Source organism: Aedes albopictus, chromosome 3, assembly GCF_035046485.1.
Source record: "Aedes albopictus strain Foshan chromosome 3, AalbF5, whole genome shotgun sequence".
Classification (NCBI taxonomy): Eukaryota; Metazoa; Arthropoda; class Insecta; order Diptera; family Culicidae; genus Aedes; species Aedes albopictus.
The window spans coordinates 442,627,685-442,650,414 of NC_085138.1; the positions used below are offsets into that span (position 1 = coordinate 442,627,685).

At 31.2% G+C, this 22,730-nt stretch overlaps 1 protein-coding gene across 1 annotated transcript; it reads left to right on the plus strand.

The window, feature by feature from the left end:
• Positions 1-561: 561 nt before the first annotated feature.
• Positions 562-1,434, plus strand: LOC109407623 (peroxiredoxin 2; the record flags this gene model as incomplete). The annotated part of the gene is given in 1 exon segment (XM_062856626.1): positions 562-1,434. A coding segment is annotated over 1 exon segment (591 nt). The 3' UTR covers positions 1,163-1,434.
• Positions 1,435-22,730: the final 21,296 nt, after the last annotated feature.

The following is a 22,730-nucleotide window of genomic DNA, read 5'->3' on the forward strand; positions in this document are numbered from 1 at the left end:
CAACGAATAATGAGAAAAACTAGGACATCTTGGAAAAATATAGGAGTAATTTCAGGAGAAAATATCAAATCCCGCCAGGAACGAGAGAAATTCCTGAAAACGCTCTGAAATAGATACCTAGAAGAACTTTAGGAGTAATCATTAGAGAAAATCCAAAAGGAACTATTTTCGGTAGATATTCAGGGATGAACTCTAGTAGTAATCCTAGCAAAATCTGTAATGAATTCGAAATTCACAAAAATCCCGGGAGAAACTGATGAATAGGCATCCCGGAAAACTACTAATTCTTGAAGGAACTTTGAATTAATTTTGTAAGGATCTCCGAATGAAATCTTACGAGAAACTCTGAAAACATATCGGGAACACCTATGGAAGAAATCTGTGTCCTAATAGAAACGCTGTTAGAAATCCCAAAAACAACCTTCAGAAATCCCGAAAATCTCCGAAAATGTCCATTCTGAAGGACCTCGATCAAGATTAAAGCCCAAATCCTTAAATACGACCGACCACTCAATTTGGAGGAATAATTGCACTTTTTTTGTTCTGTTCTAGCTCACCCAGCCAAATCACCATGCCCGTCCCAGAGCTCCAGAAGCCCGCCCCGAAATTCGCGGGAACCGCCGTCGTCAACGGTGCCTTCAAGGAAATCAAGCTGGAAGACTATGCCGGCAAGTACCTAGTGCTGTTCTTCTACCCGCTGGACTTTACCTTCGTCTGCCCGACGGAAATCATTGCCTTCTCCGATCGCGTTGAGGAGTTCAAGAAGATCGGCTGCGAAGTGATCGGTGTCTCGACCGACAGCCACTTCACACATCTGGCCTGGATCAACACCCCGCGCAAGCAGGGAGGTTTGGGCGAGCTGGGCATCCCACTGTTGGCCGACAAGTCGATGAAGATCTCCCGTGACTACGGTGTGCTCCAGGAGGAGAGCGGTGTCCCATTCCGTGGCCTGTTCGTCATCGATGGAAAGCAGAATCTCCGCCAGGTGACCGTCAACGATCTGCCCGTGGGACGCAGCGTCGACGAGACCCTCCGCCTGGTGCAAGCATTCCAGTTCACCGACGAACACGGTGAGGTCTGCCCGGCCAACTGGAAGCCCGGATCCAAGACCATGGTCGCCGATCCGCAAAAGTCGAAGGAATACTTCAGCGCTGCAAACTAAACTAATACATACTGTATACCGTAAACATAGCATTAAGAAGCTGTTGTGGCTATTAGAGAGATATTCTGCAACTGCATATCCTTGTTGATCCGACACAAAATAACACTAACTACATTGTAGTACGGCCTCCATGTTAAGTTAGCATTGTTTCATTCATCAGATGATAGCTGCACCATCGGTTAATTACTGAGGCTCTTCTATGTTCCAATACAAATATCCTTAAGCGGAAGAATAAGAGCAATAAAAATAGTATTGTTTTTTCTACACCTAAACCGTCGCTGAAAGCACTTATCATTCATCCGTCACTCCCTAAGGAACAGCGGGATAATTATCGTCTCCAATTAGTGTAGTACTGATGCCTACTTGAACATGCAACCCAATAGAGATAACTGTCGATGTCTAAACTGAGTACCTATCATCATTTCCTCTTTCAACCGGCGTTGCTTCTTTCCGCTGTCTATAATTGCGCGCTGTCTGCTCGGCTGCCAAAGGTTGAAGAAAGAGTTAAAAAGGCAAATATTTAGAAAATAACGGAGTCTGTTCTCAGGAACGTCAATGTCTGACGGAGAAAGGTTATCGCTTGAACTGCTGACGACGCTTGACTTCACAAATGAGCTGGCGTAAATTTATTTCTTTCCTCGTCTTCTGCACGTCTCTTTCAAGAAGCAGCTCAATACGTGAATGGGCTATGGCGCAGGTTTGATAAGAGAAATATTCCATAACCGACAGCTGAGTGCGGCGCGCACGTGATTTCACATAGCTACACACCTCTCGCCTTGAGGTGTTTTTTTTTTTCATCTTCTCAGAAACAGGGCCTTGACTGTGACACAGTTTTACGCCGATGACGACGTGACTGAGGAAGGTTCAACGAACATAACATTTTTTTTATCTTATCGTTATACGTTCTGATGGCGGGCATCGCCTAATCTTGAGAACGTGTATCAGTCATCAGATGCGATCATTTTTGCCACATTACAGACAATACACTTCATTCTCTTCGAAAACCGTGCAGAAAAAAATCGGTAAAAAGGTGTAAATTCTGGAAGGACCATGACCTGGCGAGATGGTACAATTACATAGGCCTTAGGTAGCATATGCATTTATTACGTGTAACACTAAAATCGACATTCACATAAAATCACATCGACACTACCGCTCAAACAGTTTAGTGTCATGATATTATATATTATAGACTGTTTCAGAAATTATAAACACACTTTGTTTATTAAATAAAATGAACTGTTCTAATGATTTTTCCCAGCTTCTTTCAGAATATAGCATAAATATGGAGTACAAATATTTTTGTATTTCCTTTCAATATTTTGAAGAACAGTCGAGTTCCCTAACAATTAACTTCATTCTCCAAATTTCCATTTGCACAAAGGTGTTTTTTTTTAAGATTTCAACATTATTTATAACTACATACCAAGAATTATCTAGTTTTTTTATCACATTCACATTCTCAACAAGTTGTCTAAGGAATGCCTCGATCAAAATCTGGGAAAAGCCGATAAAGGCATTTCCACAACATTTTTTCTGAGATCATGTTTCTTATTTTTTGAGGTTTTCTACGGACCATAAGAACTACCATACAGTTTCTGTGCTTTCCTGAACGCATTTAACTTAAACAATTTTTTTTTTCAGTTCATTCGATCCTTCAGATGGCAAAGCTTGTCATACCATATAAACGAATGCAATAAGCAGTAATTAAGACATTCGTTTGCCTAACGTTTGTTGCTACTGGTGTTGTTGAGAATTTTTAAACAAAAAATTTTGCATTGAGAAGGCCCGTAATGGTGGTTCTTGATCAAATACTCCGGTAAAAAATACTCTAACCAATCGAGGAATATCTTTTCTTATCGATATAGCAACTTTTATTTTGTTTGGAAATGAAATATTTTATTTGTGAGATTTTTTTTCTTCTCTACCATGCTACATTTTTTGACCACTTTGTGCAACTTCAAATTTTAATCATCTAGTTTACAGAGCCCTATTTTTAACTTTCACGAGAAACATCAACAAAATTGGTAGGGTGGGGCGGGGCAAGATGGGTCACCTAAGGATGGATCGCCATTACTTTGAAAATACAAATCGTATTGGTTTGTATTCGTCCGCTTCTCTTTAATACACTAGTTAGCTATGATAAAAGTCGATAAAAAGTTCATTAAATACAAAAAATGATGTTAAACAAGCAGTTTAAAAAAGTGATCGATTTTGCGCCGTGAAAAAAGTGCGGGGCAAGATGGGTCACCTGTTAAGTAATTCACATTTTCTCAACGAAAAACGTCAAAATATAAATTTTGTTCCGCATTCATATATGCTCCATATCTATACTGAGTAAACAAAAGCTACTAGTAAACATTTTATAAATTCATTTGGAATATAAAAATCTTTACGATTTGAGTGGTCTTAAGGCGACTTGAAAATCGATGTTTTTACTAAAAAATTATAATAATTTTATGTTATAATTTTGAACGTTCATTCCGCTTGATTAAAGTCATTTATGAGATAGTCTTGTAATAAAAAATAAATAACTTTTGAATGCTCCAAAAATACGTTCAAAATTGAAGGTGACCCATCTTGCCCCGCGGCCGTTTATATGGAGATTATATGGAATATATCGCATAAGAAAAGTGGCTAAAAACCATTTTAATTTTTATTTCCAATGAGAGTGAATATTTTTTCAATCAATGCCCCAAACTTTTGTATATTCATGCTAGTCATCTAACAAAATTATTAACATAATCAAAACATGAGTAATGCGCCCGAAAATGGCACTGACCCATCTTGCCCCGCGACCCATCTTGCCCCGCCCCACCCTATTATTTGCTTCGTTAGCATGTTTACTATAAGAGCTAGAAGAAACTTTTTTGGATAAAGCCTGCGGTACACTTACATACAACCGGCTGCAGATCAAAAACGGTTTGACCTAGAAAAAGAATGTTGTAAGAAGCAAATGAAGCTTATCTATTGTATTTTGTAGGAAAAATATCAAATTATAAGTTTTTATTTCTTTAAGATAATATTTTGATCTGATTGTGTAATTCTTGCCATTTTCTTCTGCACAAACCAATTATCGTCGTTATCCACAGCATACGGGCTGGTATTTCCACAAGAAACAAACTTCTATTCGTCAGAGATATGCTCAGAACATTGACAACGACATTGAACTCTTGACAAATATGATTTACAAGACCATAATCAACGTATTGCCTTATTGTCCATTCACGCTGTATTTGAAGCAAAATTTTATTCAAAGTATTTTTTTATGAAAAAATATTTCCTGGAATCGTTTTTTGGATCTACAATTCCCTAATTCAAGTGGCCTAACATACACCGTGTCCAATAAGTTCTCATACAAAATCAAATTGAATTCATTTCACATCTGTAATTGGGATTTTAAAAGTAAATTTATTTATTGAAAGGCCAATAACTGTCCTTTATCCTTCTCTGCTGATCGCTTATGTGTCGTAAGTCCATTTCAGTTGGCACAATAGAGTTAATAAACTATAGAGGACGAATGTCGCTGCTGTTCCCTTTGTTCTCACTCGCAAACATGTCGGGTATCTATCTGTCAAACTGCATACTTTTTCGCTTTGACACTTATAGCCCGGCCTATCTCCGCCAGCAAGAGATGTTTCGGCAGCGACGCCAGCGACATTCTTCCTCTATAGTTTATTAACTCTATTGTTGGCACGCACGTCATTTCATTGGCATTTCGCCTCATTTTAACGACTAATGGTTTTAAGTTGAAACAAATTAGGTACCTGTCCTCACCATTGCTAGTAGCAACTATGACAAGAAGAGAAAAAATATGAGAGTCTGTTTTGGTGAAGTCCGAAGCCGTTTTATTTTATACAAAATTAAATGTATAATAATCAAAAATATCCATTTATCTGTTTTAATGAGATTTGTTGTGTTAATGAAGCATAGCTGCATCTTATCGTGTTGATTCATACCATTCTCACTTCTAAAACATGTTTGTATCCCTATTGTGGTAAATTTTGTCCAAAATTTACGTTTTATGATGTTTATCTTTAATATAAGGGTCATTTTCAAGGAAATCTGCCCAAGTTGAGTATACTTACAAATTTCTTACCATATCATCACCAAAATTGTATTGTTTTATCCTTAGTATATCCATTTGGTACAATACTTGTGATAAAAACTCAAAATTTAACCTTATGGACTCTATTTAGCTATCGTTGAATGAAAAACTTTTCGAACATTTTTCTTGCGTGCCGGAGCAAACAGATTTCAGAAAACAGAAGTGTACTGCTAGGCTTATAAAAACTAACAGAAAATAAAGTTGTTCTAAACCGTAGGCTTTATTCAATCAGTATTATGTCAAATATACTATATTAACAATATAGGTCACTTCGTGTTTTCACATACAACGACATGGAGACGCCGTTTACGAATGATTACAGCACCACCTGTTGTCAGAAAAAGTCAATAATTGTATTTTGATCAATTTTTGTTTACCGTGCAAGGTGACATTTCTCGAAAAAAAGGTGTTAGGGGTGTCAAAGTTTTTTGTTCCCAAATAATCGATTAATAAATAATCGATTTACAATATAAACAAACAAAATAATATTTCATTAGATGACATCTACGAATACATCTGTAGAAGAATTTGAATGCTCCCTCATTGTAACGTCACCGAAATCGTTTCACTTCGAAATTTAAAATTTTCACCCTCAAATTTAACTTATATTTTGCCCTGGTGGTTGCTATTTTCCTTTGACAATGGCTTAAATTATCATCTTTCTTAATGTCCACGCTGACATACATACATCGGATTGGATAGCTTACAAAAAATCCGGAAGATCACCAACCAAGTGCACGTCAAATTTCTTGTGGCAGAGTGCAAGACATTGAATCCAAGGGTGCACAAGCTAATGGATGCACGATGCACGAACTTAATAATTTCAACGTTTGAGCGTTCCGTGATTACAAAAAATGAGTTCCGGGACCGGTCCTGAGAATAGAACCCGCCAAATTTATTTTCGATTAATTTCGTTGTTCTTCCGGAGTGAACTGTGAGTTTATTCGAAACTGATTGTTTTATTCCGGACTAATCGGCTTTGTTGTTGGAAGTGTGAACATTGTGCTGTCAAAGATTGGACATTTACACGATCGTCGAAAAATCCTTGCAAAGCTCATTATTTTTAAATATACAGTCATGGGCTTCTGGGTGAACTTCAGTTAGTAAAAATATTCTGGCAAATTCGCCTGCTGCAGAGTGATAATCCTCCATAAATTTAGTCAGGCATTCCATCAGATGTTCTTTCTGAATTCCTTCTTATTTTCTAACGGAAGTTCCTTCTCAGTTTTCTCTTTTCCTTTGCTAACCGGAAAAATCCGCATTTATCCGTTGCTAACCGTCGTTAACCGCGTCTAACTGCACCTGCGACTCAGTTAGCAATGGTTAGGAACGGATATATGTACACGGATTTTCCGATTAGAAAAGGATATGTCATTCTCCTTGGCTTCCTTCTAGAGTTTTTTTTTCTGAGATTCATTCAGGAGCTCTTTTTGAAATTCCTCCAGGTGTGCCTTCAGAGATTGATTTCAAGTTTTTTTTCTTAAATTTCTCCAGAGGTTCCTTCGAGGGACTCCCATGAGTTCCTACTGAAATTACTCCAGCAATTTCTTCTGATATTTCTTCAAGAATTACTTCATAGGAATCTTCAAGAATTCTCTTCTAGGATTCGTCAAAAAGTTCTTTATGGGATTTCCTTATAGGAGTTTCTTGGAGTCTTTCTTGGATTCCTGCAGGAGTTCCTTCAACGATTCCCTCAGGCGTTTTTTTTTACGAATACCTCCCGGAGTTCCTTCTGGAATTCCTCCAAAATTTTCCAAGAACAACTAGGAGTTGTTTCAAGGATTTATCCAAAAGTTCCTTCAAAAATTCCTCCTTCTAGGAATTTCAACCGGGATTTCTACCAGTATTCTCCCAAAAGTTCCTTCTGGAATTCACTCCATCCATTAAGAATTTCCACCGAGTGAAGATTTGGGATTTTTCAAGGAACTTCTTTTGAAATTCCGGAGAAATTCCGAAGTTACTTTGTAAAACTCCAACGCGATTTTATATGAACAATAATAAATATTTTTCGAGGGATCTTTCCAGGATTCCTTTAGAAATTCCCTCTTTGAAGTATCAGAAATCCTCCAGGAATTATTTTCGTGATTCCTTCCGAGATTTCTATACATTTGGAATGTCTTCAGAAGTTTTTTTTTTCGGGATTCCCAGAAGGATTAAGTGAAGACTAGATTTGTAGTAATGAGTTGGTTTGTTGTAAGGTGAGATGCTAAACTCTCCGTTTCTGCATTGAAACGGTGCAAACTCATTGGTATTATGATTCTTAGCCTAGTTTGATGCTGCTTGAGCAAAACTTTGGGGAACTATGTTGTTGAAGTTGCAATAAATGAGAATACAACAACACAGTTACACAAAGTTTTGCTCAAACAGCATCAAATCACACAAGCAGTCATAAAACCCTTCCTTTTTTGTTACCATTATTACAGTTACCATTTTATTGCAGCAACGGAGAATTTACTTTCTCATTATATAAAAATTCAGCTTATTACTACAAATCTAGTATTTCACTGACTGGGTTTTTTTTATTGGAGATATGTAATCCCAGATAAAAAAAAAAATGTTGGAGGATGGAGGAGGAACGCTGGAACGCTTTCCCTAAGCAATCCCGAAAGAAGTTCCTAAAATAATTCCAGAATAACTTCTAGGAGGAATCCCCCAAGAGCTTCTGGAGGAATCTTGGATAAAAAAAATCCAGGGTGCAATGCTTAAAGGGATCCCACAAGAAAATTATTGTGTAATTTCCGGAGAAAATACCGTTCATAACTCGCTAACGGAAAGTGCGCTTTGGGTCGTCTGTGTTTTAGTCTCTGTTATGAAAGTTTATCGGTTCAAATTTACTTCTCATCTGCAACTTCGCATGTCGCGCGAGTCGCGACTTCGATTTGGTGCTGCGACGATAATATACGCCAGAAATTGTTCAAGAAGAGAGAATTAAATTTGTTCTAATTTGCGTAGTTGAAAAAAATCGATTCATGTTTAATCGATTATTTCAGAAGAAATGGGCATCCCCACCATGCAATGACAGTTCGACAGAATAAACGTCATTCGGATAGCGCATGCATTTAGTGTGTACCCAGTACGGAGGGTTAGCCTAACATTAGCCTAATGTGAGACTAACTGGCCAGCATGTTAGGCTAACTTTTTGTCTCACTTTTGGCTAATGTTAGTCTAAAATTAGACAGGTATGACACACTTTGTTAGACATGTTGCAAATTCGAAACATGTTTGTTAGTCTAACATTAGACTAACGTTAGACATGTTTTACTATGGGGTGTTAGACAAATGTTAGGCATTGATTTTATGCTGCTTTTTTCATTCCAGCTGTCATTCGAGCAAGAAGTGTGATTGTAGTAGTGAACTTTTGTCGACGTTCACTACTACAACCGTACTCTTGCCTCGAATGAAAGCTGGACGCAACATGTTTAATAAAAAAACTCGGAGCCAATTAAAATTAATATTAAAATAAAATTAAAATTAAAATTAAAATTAAAATTAAAATTAAAATTAAAATTAAAATTAAAATTAAAATTAAAATTAAAATTAAAATTAAAATTAAAATTAAAATTAAAATTAAAATTAAAATTAAAATTAAAATTAAAATTAAAATTAAAATTAAAATTAAAATTAAAATTAAAATTAAAATTAAAATTAAAATTAAAATTAAAATTAAAATTAAAATTAAAATTAAAATTAAAATTAAAATTAAAATTAAAATTAAATTAAAATTAAAATTAAAATTAAAATTAAAATTAAAATAAAAATTAAAATTAAAATTAAAATTAAAATTAAAATTAAAATTAAAATTAAAATTAAAATTAAAATTAAAATTTAAATTTAAATTTAAATTTAAATTTAAATTTAAATTTAAATTAAAATTAAAATTAAAATTAAAATTAAAATTAAAATTAAAATTAAAATTAAAATTAAAATTAAAATTAAAATTAAAATTAAAATTAAAATTAAAATTAAAATTAAAATTAAAATTAAAATTAAAATTAAAATTAAAATTAAAATTAAAATTAAAATTAAAATTAAAATTAAAATTAAAATTAAAATTAAAATTAAAATTAAAATTAAAATTAAAATTAAAATTAAAATTAAAATTAAAATTAAAATTAAAATTAAAATTAAAATTAAAATTAAAATTAAAATTAAAATTAAAATTAAAATTAAAATTAAAATTAAAATTAAAATTAAAATTAAAATTAAAATTAAAATTAAAATTAAAATTAAAATTAAAATTAAAATTAAAATTAAAATTAAAATTAAAATTAAAATTAAAATTAAAATTAAAATTAAAATTAAAATTAAAATTAAAATTAAAATTAAAATTAAAATTAAAATTAAAATTAAAATTAAAATTAAAATTAAAATTAAAATTAAAATTAAAATTAAAATTAAAATTAAAATTAAAATTAAAATTAAAATTAAAATTAAAATTAAAATTAAAATTAAAATTAAAATTAAAATTAAAATTAAAATTAAAATTAAAATTAAAATTAAAATTAAAATTAAAATTAAAATTAAAATTAAAATTAAAATTAAAATTAAAATTAAAATTAAAATTAAAATTAAAATTAAAATTAAAATTAAAATTAAAATTAAAATTAAAATTAAAATTAAAATTAAAATTAAAATTAAAATTAAAATTAAAATTAAAATTAAAATTAAAATTAAAATTAAAATTAAAATTAAAATTAAAATTAAAATTAAAATTAAAATTAAAATTAAAATTAAAATTAAAATTAAAATTAAAATTAAAATTAAAATTAAAATTAAAATTAAAATTAAAATTAAAATTAAAATTAAAATTAAAATTAAAATTAAAATTTAAATTTAAATTTAAATTTAAATTTAAATTTAAATTTAAATTTAAATTTAAATTAAAATTAAAATTAAAATTAAAATTAAAATTAAAATTAAAATTAAAATTAAAATTAAAATTAAAATTAAAATTAAAATTAAAATTAAAATTAAAATTAAAATTAAAATTAAAATTAAAATTAAAATTAAAATTAAAATTAAAATTAAAATTAAAATTAAAATTAAAATTAAAATTAAAATTAAAATTAAAATTAAAATTAAAATTAAAATTAAAATTAAAATTAAAATTAAAATTAAAATTAAAATTAAAATTAAAATTAAAATTAAAATTAAAATTAAAATTAAAATTAAAATTAAAATTAAAATTAAAATTAAAATTAAAATTAAAATTAAAATTAAAATTAAAATTAAAATTAAAATTAAAATTAAAATTAAAATTGAAATTAAAATTAAAATTAAAATTAAAATTAAAATTAAAATTAAAATTAAAATTAAAATTAAAATTAAAATTAAAATTAAAATTAAAATTAAAATCAAATTAAAATTAAATTAAAATTAAATTAAAATTAAATTAAAATTAAATTAAAATTAAATTAAAATTAAATTAAAATTAAATTAAAATTAAATTAAAATTAAATTAAAATTAAATTAAAATTAAATTAAAATTAAATTAAAATTAAATTAAAATTAAATTAAAATTAAATTAAAATTAAATTAAAATTAAATTAAAATTAAATTAAAATTAAATTAAAATTAAATTAAAATTAAATTAAAATTAAATTAAAATTAAATTAAAATTAAATTAAAATTAAATTAAAATTAAATTAAAATTAAATTAAAATTAAATTAAAATTAAATTAAAATTAAATTAAAATTAAATTAAAATTAAATTAAAATTAAATTAAAATTAAATTAAAATTAAATTAAAATTAAATTAAAATTAAATTAAAATTAAATTAAAATTAAATTAAAATTAAATTAAAATTAAATTAAAATTAAATTAAAATTAAATTAAAATTAAATTAAAATTAAATTAAAATTAAATTAAAATTAAATTAAAATTAAATTAAAATTAAATTAAAATTAAATTAAAATTAAATTAAAATTAAATTAAAATTAAATTAAAATTAAATTAAAATTAAATTAAAATTAAATTAAAATTAAATTAAAATTAAATTAAAATTAAATTAAAATTAAATTAAAATTAAATTAAAATTAAATTAAAATTAAATTAAAATTAAATTAAAATTAAATTAAAATTAAATTAAAATTAAATTAAAATTAAATTAAAATTAAAATTAAATTAAAATTAAATTAAAATTAAATTAAAATTAAATTAAAATTAAATTAAAATTAAATTAAAATTAAATTAAAATTAAATTAAAATTAAATTAAAATTAAATTAAAATTAAATTAAAATTAAATTAAAATTAAATTAAAATTAAATTAAAATTAAATTAAAATTAAATTAAAATTAAATTAAAATTAAATTAAAATTAAATTAAAATTAAATTAAAATTAAATTAAAATTAAATTTAAATTAAATTAAAATTAAATTAAATTAAATTAAAATTAAATTAAAATTAAATTAAAATTAAATTAAAATTAAATTAAAATTAAATTAAAATTAAATTAAAATTAAATTAAAATTAAATTAAAATTAAATTAAAATTAAATTAAAATTAAATTAAAATTAAATTAAAATTAAATTAAAATTAAATTAAAATTAAATTAAAATTAAATTAAAATTAAATTAAAATTAAATTAAAATTAAATTAAAATTAAATTAAAATTAAATTAAAATTAAATTAAAATTAAATTAAAATTAAATTAAAATTAAATTAAAATTAAATTAAAATTAAATTAAAATTAAATTAAAATTAAATTAAAATTAAATTAAAATTAAATTAAAATTAAATTAAAATTAAATTAAAATTAAATTAAAATTAAATTAAAATTAAATTAAAATTAAATTAAAATTAAATTAAAATTAAATTAAAATTAAATTAAAATTAAATTAAAATTAAATTAAAATTAAATTTAAATTAAATTTAAATTAAATTTAAATTAAATTAAAATCAAATTAAAACATAATTAAAATCAAAACAAAATTGAATTAAATAATAAAATTTAATTAAAATTTAATAAAAAATTAATGAAAATTAGATCAAAATTTAATTCAAATTAAATTAAAATTTTATTAAAATTTAATTAAAATTTTATTAAAATTTAATTAAAATTTTATAAAAATTTTATTAAAATTTTATTAAAATTAAATTTATTAAAATTTTATTAAATTTAAATTAAAATTAAATAAAAATCAAAACAAAATTGAAATAAAATTTAATTAAAATTTAATTAAAATTTTAATTGAAATTTAATTAAAATTTAATTAACATTTAATTAATATTTAATTAAAATTTTATTAAAATTTAATGAAAATTTAATTAAAAATAGATTAAAATTGAATTCAAATTAAAATTTTATTCAAATTTTATTTAAATTTTATTTAAATTTTATTTAAATTTTATTACAATTTTATTAGAATTTTATTAAAGTTTTATTAAAATTTTATTTAAATTTTATTACAATTTTATTAGAATTTTATTAAAGTTTTATTAAAATTTTATTAAAATTTAAAAAAAAAATTGAAAATTTAATTGAAATTTAATTAAAATTTTATTAAAATTTTCTTTAAATTTTATCAAAGATTTATTAAAATTTTATTAAAATTTTATTAAAGATTTATTAAAATTTTATTAAAATTTCATTAAAAGTTGATTAAAATTTATTTAAAATTAAATAAAAATTAAATGAAAAATAAATCAAATTCAAATTAAAATGACTCACCGACACGATGAGGCCAAAATCGGACACTGTTTTGCAGATGACTGGTTCCGGCAACGGTACGACGAGAACGAACCGGACTTATTGGCCAGTAGCAGCGGCGAGGAGCTGACGGGTCGGACGACGGAACGACTGAAATGGTTCTTACCAGGTTGTTACGGTTTTAACTAACTGAAACGCGCAATTTTTATCATTTTCCCGACCGACGAACGCTGCCGCGATCAACAAAGTTATTTTTTTTAACTGCCGTTCAGGCAACTGTCAACAATGCGCGAAAGAATCGAACACTGAGCATAATTTCGGGGTTATGATTTATGCTCTCCAGAAATTTTCGATGAGCAACATATCTAACAAATGCCTAACAGTGTCGAACGCCTAACTTCCTCCGTGCTGGGTAGTAGTACCTCTTCTGACGCTTGGTGGCGCCACATTCACTAAAAAGGTGTCGCCAAAAAATCGTAAGAGTGACCTATATTGTTAATATAGTATATTTGATTATGTGGCCCTTCAATACATGCATTTATTTTGAAAATATGACGTACTGATGTAAAAAAAATATATTTTCTAAATTTGTATTTTGTATGAGAACTTATTGGACACGGTGTAATTCATACCGAAACCTGGATTATTTTTGGAATTATTAGCAGTTTTCCCGCACAGCATTTGGAAATTAGCAGTCATAAGGCGAACTCCTCCTTATAAACCTAAAATTAAACCGTTTTGATGAGAGAAACACTGAAAACCATGCTGTTAAAACCTTATCATAAGTAAACAAGTGATGTTACATGCCTTTCTATATATCATACTTTGTGGTTCTAAATTATACCCCACAACTTGTTTACTTATAATTATTTTATATTTTTTACAGTTGCCAAAATTTGGAAATTATTTATACAAACTACTTGTATATATTCACTAACATATGTAAGTTTGTAACGCATTACGTGTAACGCGTAACGCATTATGTGTTACGTGTAGAATGTCATAAACAACTAGCAGACCACACGAAAATTTATAAAAATATGTCGTATAATATGGATTGTTTATTAAAACTTAGATCTAAATATTAATGGAACAAATTGACCTCGGCTTTTTTTCTGCACCGGTGTTTCAGCGTGGTCAATATGGAGTGAAAACTGTAGGCACCCACAGTGGTACTTCAACTTTGACGATTTCTGTGGCCCAAACCGCTGGATGAAAACATTTCAAATTTTGACCACAACATTTCCTATATTTACTGACACTGCAGTGAAATTTTTACGAAGCTACTTAAATTTTTCACTGAAATACGAATTTTTGAAAAAGGTATGTCCAAAAATGGATTTTTTCATATAAGTTGTTAAACTCAAAATATATAATTTGTATCAATTTGAAATTTTGTCCATACATTATCAATATATTGATGATGAAGTGGTAAAAATTTCAGCCATAAATATTAATAATTGAAAAAAATTGCAGCAGATTGAACATGACGGATTTTGGACGAAAAAATCAGATCGGCTTTTTTTTTGCAACTGAGTGTAGGTGCAATTGGAAGCTAACAGTTATCATGCGCATATATGAAAGATATTTTCCCTATTTTGCCCTACATGCATCTAAAACTGCTGGATAATAACATATTTTGTATGGTTTTGTAATGTCGCTGGATGCAAAACATGAAGCCCTGGAGAATTTTTGATATATACAAATGCGGTTTATCGGTTAATACTACAATCATTCTCGGAATGGTATAAATAGCTGTCCATTTCACCTCAATTTGCCCTGATTTTTGTCATGTAGTGAATCAATCAATTTGCCCTGATTTTTTTGTCAAGTAATGAATAAATTAATTTCCCTTATTAGCATTGATACTGAAACCAATGTTATCAAAAAGACATATATCGACAATGATTTTTCATAAGGGCCTAACTGACTTGATCAATTTCTCTTCGTCGACTCTCTCTTTCGCTAATATAACTTGATCAAAACAAACAAAATCATTATTCTTTTTGTTTCTATAGCAAAATGTAGTCAGTAATAAATTTTGAAAACGACGTATTATCAATGCTACACCATTGATTATACGTCGTTTTCAAAATTTGTTACTGTAGTCATCTTCTTCGCATTTCAACCAAAAATTTTTTGGAAAACTCAATACGCATTCTGTGATAACATAAAGAGAGGATCGATGAAGAGAACTCGAAAATGTCAGTTAGGCCCAAATGAAAAATCAGTGTCGATATATTTATGACTTTTTCTATAATTTCAGCTTTTGATGGGGAACTAAGGGCATAGTTAGCATTTTATAAAATATGTAAAATAAGGTGGCCCACACTTATATGAAAAACAAAAATTTCGAAAAATGCCAAGTCTTACCTCCTCAATCAGTTGTTTTGGACTCCCAGAAGCTACGTTCAAAATTTGAGCAAAATCGGTTGAGCCTAAGGGGGCGCTCAAAACGCTTGAAGTTTGTATGGGAAAACTTGGCCAAATGTATGCAGAAATTTTAAGTTTTCGAATTTTGCCGCTAGGTGGCGCTGTAAGCGTTCAATAATCAAACCCTTTGGTATTATTGTAGGTGACTATATGCCAAACAACTTTGTCGAAGACCGCAAAGTGATCCAACGTCTGTGAAAAAAGTTATACCCTAGGAAAAGTGAGGATAAACTGTATTGTTATTTTTCCAATACATGTAAAGGAATAATATCAATAATAATATCTCAATACTTTGCCTCACTTTGCCTAGGGTATAACTTTTTTCACAGTCGTCGGATCACTTCGCGGTCTTCGACAAAGTTCTCTGGCATATAGTCACCTACAATAATACCAAAGGGGTTGATTATTGAACGCTTACAGCGCCACCTAGCGGCAAAATTCAAAAACTTAAAATTTCTGTATACATTTGGCCAAGTTTTCCCATACAAACTTCAAGCGTTTTGAGCGCCCCCTTAGGCTCAACCGATTGTGCTCAAATTTTAAACGTAGCTTCTGGGAGTCCAAAACAACTGATTTAGGAGGTAAGACTTGGTATTTTTCGAAATTTATGTTTTTCATATAAGTGTGGGCCACCCTAATGTAAAATATGCATGCGCTTAACTGGTTAAATAGGTCGTCTCCAAGCACATAATTATATATATTTAAGAAGCCTCATTTAATAAATTGTGTGCATATTTGCCACAAATTAAGATTAGGGTTAATGCTTATTATACCCTGTATTCCCCACCAAAGTCATTTATTTTAACTGTCTTTTCGATTACATTAGTTTCAGTAACAAAAGCCCATCAGTTCGGACATAAGCAAATGAGGGAATTCAATTCATTCATGAGGCGACAACAAATCAGAGCAAATTGGGGTAAAATGGGCAGCTATTTGTACCCTCCCGTGAATGATTCTAAACCTTATCGATAAACCGTATTTGTATATATATAAATGATCTAGGACTTCATGTATTGCAACCAGTGACATTACAAAACAATAGAAAAAATGTTATCATCCAGCAGTTTTAGGGGCATGTAGGTCAAAATAGGGAAAACGTCTTTCATTTATGCGCATAGCTGTTAGCTTCCAATTGCAACTAAAACTAATTTCAACGTTCCATAGCAGTATTTGTTTTTCATAAATACATTATAAATCTCATTTTTTCATTGAAAATAGGGCAAAATAGGACAAATTGGACAACTCCCGAAGATGATTCTGGTGATAAAAGATCTATCGCTTTTTGTTTATGCCAAACAAATCAACTTCAAGTCAGTAACATTAAAAATCCATTCATGATTAGGAAAAATTGTGAATATCCGACAGTTGTTGGGGCATATGGAGCAAAATAAGCATTTGAAAAGATCTTTCATGTATTGTTATGATTCCTATTAACTTCTAATTACACCTGTAGCTATTTTCAATGATCTACAGTCGTGTTAGTTGTTTAAAAGTACATTTTGATTCTCTTTTTGTATGAAAAAGGGCAAAATGGGGCAAAATGGACCACTTCCCGTGCCGTGCGGTGAATGAAATTAGCACCAATCGATTTCTCGTAATTTTTTACGTCAGAAATGGTCAGCTTCTCGTACCGAAACCAGCGGCGTTAAAAGAGCCGTTTTTTTGAGTCGATTTTTCCCACTGTGCAATGTTTTATTTTTTATCATAATTTAATTGGCCAGGCGCACTGTGCAGACTAATGGGTTGGAAGATAATTCAAAAATTTAAGGCAATCAGGTTATCCACTTATGAATAACATGATTGACAAACCTTTTTGAATTGAATGAAGGAAGAAACGGGGACAACCGTACCAACCGTTTCGTTTTAGGGGAATGGTATTTGAATATAGAATCGTTGGGAGTGAGGCTGCTAAGAAGGTTAATACACACTCCGTTATAGTTGGCGACTCTTCTCCTGGGATGGGGCACAGGCATGAAATAACGTAAGGCGTAATTTTGAAAAGGCGGAATCAGTAAAAAAACCGTCGTAATTCTATGCTTTATATTAAGACAGTCATATTCTTTAGTGTGTTACGTTTCAGTCATGTTTGTTAACCATTCAGTGCGCGCGCCGTTGTAAAAAGTATTTACAACACTACCAAAAAACCTCGCTTGTCGCGGTGCAGTTTCAGCTGCTTGATGGCGCGCGTCCTGAAAGGTTAAACTACTTAATTCTTAGTTGATTCAACGCGGCCCAGTGTGTGGATTTTTATCGCGAACCACTGAATGGTCCATGCTCAGCAAGTGATACATTCGCGATTGTAACATTTCGTGAACCGACATGCTCGGGAACGCTCCTCGAAATGCTGTTCATTCTCTTGTCCGGTTCGATACGAGAGCGCAATCAAGAGAGAAGATGCTCGATGACGCTAATGAAAGCGATGCATTCGGTTAGAATATTTTATTGCCATAATTCTTTTTTTATTGTGACTACACAACCTGCAACGTCATGAATACAGCCAAATTAAATAGTAGTTCACGTTTTTAAAGCGAAAACGCATTAAATACTGATGAAAATAACGATTATTCACAGTTGCCCCAAGCCAACGATGAGAGATCATCGGTAAGTGTTACACTTAGCGATGCCCGCTCATCGGCGCAGCTTGTTTATATCGGAGTATCTTCTTTGTGTTCCTTCGTGAACCATGCGACTCGACGAGAGAACATACACCGCTTGGTAAATGAAACAGAACCAACTGAAGGGAAGAAAAACTGCCGAGTGGTTCACTGAACACTTTTTCGTCCAAACACTGACGCGGCCAAATAATAAATAAATAGCATTCGGATTAAGTATTCAAATCTGGCTTTCGATTTCAATGGTTCGTATCTTTATGGGATTCCAGGGAAACTGACGATCTTCTTAAATCTAGCCCAAGATACAGATGGTGTCCGCCCATTTGATCGAATGCCGTTTGGCCGCATTATGACCAAAAGAGTTCAGAGCTGCGGACAAATTTCAACAACTTCAAGCAACGGACAAACAACAGTGAGATTAAAGAGGTTGCTCAAAATTTTAGCGAATATTTTTTCTTCTTTCAACATAAGCTGTTCTTTTTAGTTTTATTTATTAGGAGTTTTTAACATTCTGGCTACCAATACAATCATCAGAAATATTTTCTTCTTGTAGGCTATTATTTCTAGTTTAACCATTTGGGGATTAGTTACCTAGCATTGAAATTGCAAATATTTTTTATCATAGATTTTTCTTTCTTTAAATCATATGCTGTTCTCCGAGTTCTACTAATATAGAGAGCAATGTCCTGATTACTTAATTTCACAATTCCTTTTTCGGCCTAACGGCATCCGGCCAAAAGACGTTCGACCAAATGACCCTTTCCGAAATAGTTTATTTCATAGGAATACTAGCTGTCCCAGGCAAACTTTGTCTTGCCTACTGCGTTTTTTGACGTTTTAAGTCCCCGTTCAAAATGTATGAAAACACAATTTTCAAAAACTCTCAAGTCTCTCATGTTTATTTTGCCTCATAAACCTTCCTTGGGTGAAAACTAATAGGAAGCAATCAGTGAAGTACTAGATTGAAAGTAGTGAGCTGGATTTTTGTATGGTGAGATGATCAATTCTCCGTTTCTGCAATGAAATGGTGCAAACAGCTTGGGTTATATGATTTCTTGCCTAATTTGATGCTGTTTGAGCAAAAGTTTGGGTAACTGTGTTGTTGTATTATTTATTTCTTGCAACCTCAACAACACAGTTACCCAAAGTTTTGCTCAAACAGCATCAAATTAGGCAAGAAATCATATAACCCACGCTGTTTGCAGCATTTCTTTGCAGAAACGGAAAATTGATCATCTCACCATACAAAAATCCAGCTCACTACTTTCAATCTAGTACTTCACTGATTGCTTCCTATAGAACAAAACTCAGACGACCCAAATCGGATCATCCGTTTGCGAGTTATGCGCGGTCCCACGTATGCCACTGCATTTTTATATATCTAATATTAGAGTGACTGGAAGGGATATATACATAGATATATACACAGATAAAGCTGCCACCTGTGAAGGATCCTTCCTAAAGTACGCGGTTACAAAGCAGGACATGCTGAATATGTCTGGGTTTAATTCCCGATGATTGATGCGGTTCAGAAAATGATCGGGTTGGAAATGGAAATGTCTTCAGCTTTCCAGCTTCCTTTTCGTTTCTGCAATGAAATGATGCAAACAGCGTGGCGGTTATGATTTCTTGCCTTATTTGATGTTGTTCGAGCAAAACTTTGAGTTACTGTGCTGTAGAGGCAAGAAATGGAGAATACCTACAACAATACAGTGGCACAATGTTTTGCACAAGCAGCATCAAATTAGGCATAAAATCTTAACACTCATTAAAAAATTCAGCTTACTACTTTCAGCCCAATACTCCACTTATTGTTTCCTATTGTCAATTTGTTAATATCGCTAACGTTGCAATCACAGAATAATGTTTCAAACTGAATTAATCAAGTGAAGCACGTTGCAAATATGTAAGAGGATTGTCTTACAGGGTATGACTGGATTTACGTAAACTGTGTATTTTTCGGCTTATCAATTAGTGTATGCATTAAAATTATTTTCTTTATTAACCCTAAAAGGGATACCTGGGGTTTATTGGACCCCAGACGCCTTTCAGAGCTCGTCTTAGATGGAACACACTCAGCGAGGTGACGAAACTGAGGCCATGAAGGTATCCCTTTTAGGGTTAACGAGGCTTTCAGCCTTTGATTCAAGTGATGGTTCATGTCGGTGGAAGTGGATTGACGGTTCAAGGGATACACACTAAATTATGCCAAAAAGGGCAACCTCTTCCTCTAATGTCGATTCCACTTACTGTGGCATGAATGTTAGAGTCACATAAGGCTAAATAAAATCAGGGTGTGGCCACTCAAAACGGCAAATGAAATTCCCGACTTTTTCCCGGTTTTCCCGGTAGATATTTGAAAATTTTCCCGATTCCAAAAAGTAATTGCTTTCAGTGGAAATTCAATGTAAGCATCTCAAGAAAATTTAGGAGAATGAATATTTTGAAAACCTTATGGAAAAGTGGCGCTAAACTGCACGAGCAGATTAGGCCTAACTACCGTCGGGGCAGTGATATTGAAGAACTTTGACTGCCCGGGTTCGAGTCTAAAAACTAACTAACTTGATTTATTCTTCCTTTCTTTTTACAAAGCTTCTGTATTTACTTTATCTTCATTTTGGTGCCGTGGGCACCGAGTAGTTTTCTGCTGAATCGCTCTGAGGTTTCGGGTGTCCGCCGCTCAGAGGATGTGCTGCTCTTCGTTGGTGCTGGGTGCACCAAATCGTCCGTTGTATTCTGAGGTGTCGGGTGACATCCACTCAGACGTTTCTTCAATGGTGCTAGTCGCACCTAATCTGCTGACTCAAACTTCCAAGTTTCTTCTCTTCGTAACTGCTTCCAGAGCCTTGAGTCGGCTCGCGTTGCGCCGCCACTTCCAGATGACGACGACGATGATGATGACTACCAGAAATGCGCCGTCCATGGAGTATGACACGACGTCATGCGCGGTGATTGAATTTGAGATAGTTTCGCTATCTCCGAATGGCCACATGTTGATTCTGCTTCTGCTGGTTGTTGATGTGAACTGTATTCCACAATTCACGATGTGTTGATTTATATTGACCGGGTGGACCTTCTAGTGGCACATTTTCTGCTGATAGAGCGTCTGCTCGGCTCTTTAGGTGCGCATTTGTTGATGGTGCATGTTCGCTGAGAACCTTATTGCTTTTAGGTTCCCACTGACGCTTGCTTTTTAATTTGAATGATTTTAGCTATCTCCATTTTCTCCCCCCTTTGGGACGTAGACGTCCGTCCCAAATTCTCTCTGATGCGCTTGGGGGTTGATCTTCTTCCATTTCGCCATCCGTTGGCTGTATCGTTGTATTGTTATCCGCACGTGTTACGAATTCCTCTTCTGCTTCTTTGTTAGTTACTGAATCTTCTGATGATTTCTCGACTTCGATAGGAAGAGGAGCTAGCACTCTTACATTTCGCTTGTAAGTGCCTGTTGCTGTACGTATTGTGGCTACCCTTACGATGTCATCTGGTCCTTTAAATACTTCCGTTACTATGCCCATGGGCCAATTTGCGACTGGGACGTGATCGTCTCCGATGAGAACTATTTCTCCTACTTCTAGGTTGCGTTGCTGATTATTCCATTTTGTGTAATTCCTCAGTTGATGAAGATAATCTTCCCTCCATCGCTTCCAAAATTGTTGGGCTTGATGGTTTACTCGCTTCCATCGAACATTGATATTGATCGATTCTTCTTCTTCTGCCGGTAGTGGCATTGTATATATTGGTCTTCCTATTAGGAAATGAGCTGGGGTTAATGGTTCCAGCGCTTCTACGTTTGTAAGAGCCACTGTTAACGGTCTTGAGTTCATAATTGCTGCAATCTGGTGAAACAGAGTTTGCAGTTCCGTGAGCGAGAATTGAGCGCCTCGTCCTGCACCCTTGAATAATCGCTTCGCTGTTTTGATATTTGCTTCCCATAGGCCACCGAAGTTTGGACTTCGCGGCGGTATAAATGAAAAGTTGATTCCTTTTTCTGCTGCTAGGTCGATGATGTTGTGTTGGAACAGTTCCTTGTTGTAGATCTTCCGCAGTTGTGAGAGCTCTCTGCTAGCTCCCACAAAGTTACGTCCGTTGTCAGAATAAATCACTTCAGGTCTTCCTCTTAATGGTAAGTTTCCAGTTCCCAAGTAGAGCGCTCAAGTGAAATTCCTCCTTTTTCCGTAAGTAATTTTGACATTTGTTTAACCGACAGCATTTTTACGAAACGATGCTGTAAAAAGGATGTGAAGAATAGGGCACTGCATACGGCGGTTGCTAGATAAATTGTTCGTTGTTCGTGTGGCGTTTCGTGGCCTTGTTGTTTACGATTTGGACTTAAAGAAATTTCGCTCGTTTCCTCAGGAAGTGTGATTGAAATTTAAATTTAATTTTTGCGCGCGTATGGGGAAATTCCAGATAGTGAGATTTCAACGGAGTTCCAAGGGAAATGCTAATGAGAGACATTGCGCTGGGATTCTGAGGGAACTTTTATAGGTATTACAGCGAGAACTATGGTTGGATACTAATTATAAATTCTGCAATATTGGAGTTCAGACTACGGTGGGAGGAATTCTGCTGGAACTCTGACGGTTACCTTGTGGAGTTTGAGACGAAATACGAGGTAGGACAAAGCTTCACGGGGAATTTAATGAAGATCCACGAAAGATTCTTTGTGATGAATCTTTTGGCATTCCGTACGAAGGTTTTTCTTTGGGGTTTCGCGGAAAATCCTCTTGAAATTCATCCAGATGTTCCACCGAAAAATCCA